The sequence below is a fragment of the Ptychodera flava genome, chromosome 13 (assembly GCF_041260155.1).
Source record: "Ptychodera flava strain L36383 chromosome 13, AS_Pfla_20210202, whole genome shotgun sequence".
Taxonomy (NCBI): domain Eukaryota; kingdom Metazoa; phylum Hemichordata; class Enteropneusta; family Ptychoderidae; genus Ptychodera; species Ptychodera flava.
This window is the reverse complement of record NC_091940.1, coordinates 14,413,937-14,420,466: the sequence shown is the minus strand read 5'-3', so window position 1 is coordinate 14,420,466 and position 6,530 is coordinate 14,413,937. Positions and strand designations below refer to the sequence as shown.

Below are 6,530 nucleotides of genomic sequence, written 5' to 3'. Positions count from 1 at the left end.
GATATTTTGTGAAACCATCTTTTACAATCTCAGTGTAGCAGCTATCGACATGCTTGTACAGTAGTTTTACCAATGTTAAAACAGAGAAAAACACCACTCGGTCGTGAAAAAACAACAACCCGAAAACCTCATTTCCTATCCTACAAATAACAACAATCTTAAAATGAGTCGGGGCAAAAAATACAACCGAAACGAACTACATGTACTTGTGAGCAGTTCCAGTGCTTACAGCGATTGTGTCTTTCATGAGACACAGAACCACGACAGCACGAATGCATTTGTCACAAAAACAAGAAGAGTCTTCAACTTGAAACAGCTAAAGCAAACTACTGGTAAACTTCATGATTCATAGACTTTCTCTGAATGTTGTGAGAGTTACGTCTCCTCTGAAGCCACATCTTAAAAACAACGATACAAATCACCTCTAAATGGGGAAAGAACTTGCCATCTTTTGCTCATAACAAGTGTTTTTATTCCCCACTAATCGGTTCGTATTTTATCCTAAAGACTCTGAGGTACACTACCCCAAGCTTCTGCACAGAAACGTTCAGCTTGCGTTATTTTCAACACCCACATGTCACATGAACTTAAGGTAGAATGCTCCTAGGGGACAGTTACTCTGATTGTTAAATGTATGCAATACTTTTCTCTCCTATCGCTTGTGTTGGCTCATTTTGAAGCTATTAGAACAAGTAAATTTTTCGCCGTCTTCTTTTTGTGAAAATGGGAACCCTAATTTCCTCCATAGAGTTAACATAGCAATGGCGACCATGATTGAATTCAATATATAGGTAAATTTGAGGTAATAATTTATTCCCGTGGTATTAAAATTGGCGCTGTGACCCCGGACTTTTATTGGTTAATTTGGTGAGAGAATGGTTGAAAGCCCTCTTGAGGAAAGTTAGAGTTAAAGTTTAAGTCCTTCAATTTCGAGGCGCATACTACCTTAAATTTGAGTACTACAACGCTTACAGGCAAGCCTTGCCACTTCGATGCCTGGTATGCTTGAACCTAGTGACTGGTCTGGTCGTAAAGACATTAATTTGCACCCCAGACTGGTGATAGTAATCTGTATCAAGGCTTACATGTCAGATATATTTCGGTGTCGGTTTTCTGTTGTTTATCCTGTACAAACAATCCAGTCATTAGGTTCCTTCCTGTTAATGATATGAAAACGTTAAATGTGTGTGCAAAAAAACAAAAAAACATGCATAACAGGCATCGAAGTGGCAAGGCTTGCCTGTAAGCGTTGTAAATCATGATTGGGTTCTCTTTTGTTCTTGGTCTTTTGTCAGTGTTTTGTTTTTGCTACCTTTCCTTTGTTTTTACCTGTCTTTCGTGTTTGTGAATTAAAAAAAATTGTTAAAAAAATTCGAGGCGCATACTACTTTAAACAATTACTACTTCTCTTGTTGGCGTTTTGGTGATCAGAACAATGTGCGGGATCAATTTTCCTGAAGAATTATACAGTAAAGGACGACCTATTCAATACTTGGAGGAGAATGTACCATTCAGGATAAAGCATTTAATAATTTGCATCAGCTGAACTTTAGCCAATGAATTATTTAACTAAGAGAACCACTGGCAAGATAAATCCCTGCAAAATACGCCAAAAATAATCTTCTTTGGCAAAGACCTTCTTCCGATCATAGGGACTTAGAAAAAAGACAATCTATGCTTGAAGTAGGTACAGCAACTGCACACTTATGCATCCTACACATCAGTTTAAAGGGTCAGTTCAGAGAAGCAACGATCAGTATTGCAACAATGTCATATTTCGAGGACATTTTCTGAAGTGTTTGACTTGTAATAATGACGGCTTGCAATGCCAGTGCATTACTTCAAAAGAAGAAAAAAATTCTGCAGAAAATGATCAATATTTACTTCTAATACTTTAACGAAAACTGGAGTTATTAACCGCTGTAATTCAGCCTTCATTCGGTCTGTACTTTACGGAGCAATCTGTCGGCTGTCGGTTGCAGATTATAAAGAAACCAGTTTTAAGTTTCTCCTAAGTAGAATCCCTCAAGCATTGAAAAGTGTGAGTTTCAGTCAGTTCATCTTTTGGCAAGGATTTCCCATTATCTCTACATGAATAGACTGAAATTTAACTATGTGATGTTTTAATACTCGAATGTTTAGGGAGTTTATCTTTGGTTCTCTTTTAAGTATTTGATAAATTGAACATCAATTGCTAAATTTAGATTTTAAACCCTTCAGGAAATATGATTAATCAAATGAATTCCGTTCGCTTTTGATATTTGAGCTTACGCTAAACTCTTTTTTTATCATTTTGCTTCTGTGCCCATGTTTTCTTTGTTGTTAACATTACTTATCCTTTCAAATGAAAATAAATTTACATCGTCATATGTTCAACGAATTTCTGTGGCTCTGCTCTGCAACAAACTTCGTCGTTGATCTAAAGACCTGTAAATATATTCGACTATTATAATTGAATTTTTATGAAGGGTAATACCGGTAAATGACGATTTCACACACATTACCTCTCCTCCGTGGCGTTACTTGACGTATGGCCCAACCTTGGACAAATAAACTGGGAAAAATTCTCTTTGTGTGAGGACCATTACAATTAAGCGCCATGAACCAGCATGAATGAATCGTATACCAGAACTAGACTTTGCCTACCAGAGTGTCGCAATCTCTATAGGGAGTACTTTGCCGATGTGTTACAAATTTTTATCTGTTCTGCACTGAGCGGATTACATTAATACCGCCGACGGCTCAGATTAAAACATTGAGATTTTTCAGGCAGTGTATTTTTGCCTGCCGTTTACTGAATTTAATATCTAAGTTTCTTGAAATGCAAGCTTTTCGCTCCGATATAAGATTACATTGTTCAGTGGAAATGCATGGCATGCTCAGGTCCAGAGAAGAGGATGAATAAAGGCGATGTCCCCTATGGTGATGTGCAAGAAGTGGTCCTATAAGAAAGGTCAGGCGGAATGATCAGATCACTGAGTCTTAGTGGTATACACTAGTACTTGTAATTTGTATGCAACAGTTACGTCAGAGGACCATGAGTCTACAGGAGAGCGTATTTCCAATACTATATATTTTTGAAATTCAATGATGGTTTTTACAATATTTGAAAAAAATAAAATAAAATATTGTTAAGATGGTACGCGCCTCGAAACTGAAAATTATAAAGAGAAATTAGACCATTCCCTTTCTAAATTAAGAATAAATATCAGGGGGTTACCGTGCAAACTTTGGTAATAGAGAGACGAATTACCAAATATTTACCGACACTTGGAATTCAAAATGGCCGCCCACCCAGTGTTAACTCCATGGGGAAAACTAATCAGCTTTAAACTGAACCCGTCACAGGTGGTACACCAAAACGTATTGTAAAAGTTCGAGTTCGAATCCCTGTCCCCGTTGTGCATTCTACCTTTGAAACAGCGTTCAGCTGTTGATTAGCTCTTCCTTGGTAATGTCGTAGTCAAATTACTCGTAGGCTCAACCCATTCCCCAATCTTGTTCTAGCGATATATAAATGTCATTATTTACGCGTAAGGGGTGTTGTATTTCTCATGAATGATGCATTTAAACGTATGTCTCTGACGATAGCACTACGTATGGCTGCACCTCGAAAATGACGCAACGCCACCATTTACTACGAGACGGTCAACCGCTGACGTCAATGACAGCAAGACTGCTTCCATTTCTTGATCATTTAACCAAATGGTCTTGTCCGGCTCAGATAGTTACCGGGAGAGACTTTGGCCAGAGCGCAGACTTACTACAAGCTATCACAGCAAGGCCTCACAGTCAACGGTTTTCGTGACGCAGCTTGTCAAACTCAAAAAAGCAATAGGAAGTGGTATGATACATAAAAAGCAAAATCATCTTAATGATATGTGTAACCACTGCCATGACTTTCATACACACATACATATATACATACATAACATGCATGGAGAAAAAGAGGGGCTCGGGGAGGGAGAGACAAGGGGATGAAGAGAGAGAGAGAGAGAGAGAGAGAGAGAGAGAGAGAGAGAGAGAGAGAGAGAGAGAGAGAGAGAGAGAGAGAGAGAGACATTGAGGTGAGGGCGTTCAAATATACACGTTCCTTCGTTACATTAATGGTCCTCTTAAAAATACCTAGGCTCATTTTCACCCGGGAAATAAGTGTACAGATGACCTTTGAATAGAAAGCTGTACTTGGTCGTTTATGTAAGCGTATTTCTCTCATCATATTACTACCGTCAAATATGCCGTAGGGTTTACTGACTGATTGAGTTAATCTCAAATACTCTATCCAGGAAATACTCGGAAACAGCTCTCAACGACTCTCACATATACGCTCAAATGTTTCTCAGTATAAGATTCATCGACTGCTTTTTATAAAGTTAAAGCTTACATGGCCACTATTTGCAATTCCACTTTGAAAACACAATTCGTAATTACGCCAGTATGTATTCATCAAAGACTCACTTTAAACTTATGAAGAGAAGAGAGCAAATTTGTTCGACGATAACTTAATGGGACGATCGATACATCGATACTTGAGTTATAGATTGTGATATGTACGCTGGTGATTGTCATGGAAACATAACTGACGTTGAGTAATTGTTTGATGTGTATGGAGCGATATAGAGACGAGATCGGTCTGAAATGGAGTAACTTGACGTGACAGGGTCCGGGTCTAACGCAAAATGAAACGTCGATCGTTTTTGTTATCGGTGAGTAAGACTATATTTCGATCACTGTTCTACATACGCCTATAGATGGAGAAAAGTCCATATATTTTCCATATCCGGACGGTACCAATGCCGGTTTATTGAAAATCATACTAGCAATCATTTTCTTATAGTATGTGTTATTAGAAGCACATGAGATTTATACATTTCAACTCAGCCCTTTTGACAACTGGAAAACTCGTCCTTTGACGAGTTTTTATATTTCCAGGCAATCGCATGATAATCAGTTCAACATAGACGCAGAATTATAAAAACCAAAACGATTTTTCGGACAATTTATCCATGTCGTCCTCCAAATGCATATAACTCAAGAATATTAGGTTTCTGATAGCTTCATCATTTATTAAATAAACTTAGAGAAAATCCAGCTTTAAATGAAATATTTGTCAGACCCGAATTCGGTTGATTAATTTTAAGTGGAATCTACTGCATGCTGGTCGCAGTGGTGGTTCTGTCAAATAAAATATTAATCAATGATGATGTTTATGGCAGATTAAGCAAAGTGGATCGCGCATATATATATATATATATATATATATATATATATATATATATATATATATATATATATATATATAATTATCGTGTTAAATGCTAAATATATATATATATATATACTTCTCGTGTTAAGTGATATATATATATTTCTCGCGTTAGATACGTTAGACGCTAAATTTTCTTCTTACAAAGACATATTTTGGGATACAAGATAAAGCCAACAGTTATAGTTTAACCCATGAACGCAAATGTTACGAAATCTCTAATATGCTAGATAGAAATAGCTTTAAACAGAAGAGACGAAGTTACCATCCGTAAGAGATCATTTTCTTATCTTTTTGTTCCATTGACATAATATTATTTATATATAAAAAGGTTGGATTTAACATGACGCATGAGCTTTCGCCTGTAAGATGTCCATGCTTTCCAGTCCTTGATGTTCAATTACCATTTCGCAAGACAATATAGGGTTTTTATTGTGGCTGGAATTTCTCTGATATAAACGGAGTATGTCTGGAGATGCTGGATGGCACCATGGTGCTGCCTGCCGATTGATATAGACTTTTTAATAAAGAATCAGCGCTGAAGACTTCTTGTGTCTCGTACTCCCCATTGCAGATCTGTCAATTGCTTCTCCTCCCGTGCTTGTGGTTATCGCCGGCAACGCCAAGCGATCCGACCACAGTCGCTCCTGCCAGTGGGTCACCATTAGAAAATACGGTAACTTCAGCCGCACCCGCCCTAGCAGTTAGCACAAACTCCAATTCGCCAAGCAATGCCGCGAAGAGTACGCCGGCACCGTCTACTCTTACACGAACCGCCACCAACAGTGTTGCTATGACAACGGATATTACCGAGAATTGTAAGTAGATACATCTTCAGAATATGTCAACCACAAGAAAACAGTTGTAGAAATAGTATACACGTTTTCCCTTTATTTCAAAGTTTATGTTGACGTTCTGTAAAATGAATCTCATAGAAGGTCCATCAGTCCCATTAGTTGGTTTAATTTATAATAATATATTGAGATTGTTATACTGCAACTTGTAAACTAAACCCTTTTTTCAAGATTGTTTTTACACATTTTTCATACACATACACATCAGGCTATTCCATTCGTTATGTATCTTAAGTTTTTGCAAAACCCGTGACAACCATGCAGGATTACTGGCTATTGGCGTTGCGTTCGCGTAAAGTCATATTATGTTACTTATCGAGGTTCCTCAGTCTTGCATGATGGGAAAGCTTGAGAGCGATGCCTTTTTATAAAATCTCACGAGATCATTGTGCGAGATTATTTAAAGTTAG

General features: G+C 37.6%; 1 protein-coding gene across 1 annotated transcript in view; it reads left to right on the top strand.

Annotated features, from left to right (window-relative positions):
• The first annotated feature begins 4,487 nt into the window (after positions 1-4,487).
• LOC139147018 (fibropellin-1-like) overlaps positions 4,488-6,530 on the top strand; it is a 30,598-nt gene continuing 28,555 nt past the window's right edge. The window contains exons 1-2 of the mRNA XM_070717868.1: positions 4,488-4,706; positions 5,841-6,084. Coding sequence (XP_070573969.1) covers positions 4,680-4,706; positions 5,841-6,084 — 271 coding nt within the window. The 5' untranslated portion in view covers positions 4,488-4,679. The remainder of the gene's footprint in view (positions 4,707-5,840; positions 6,085-6,530) is intronic.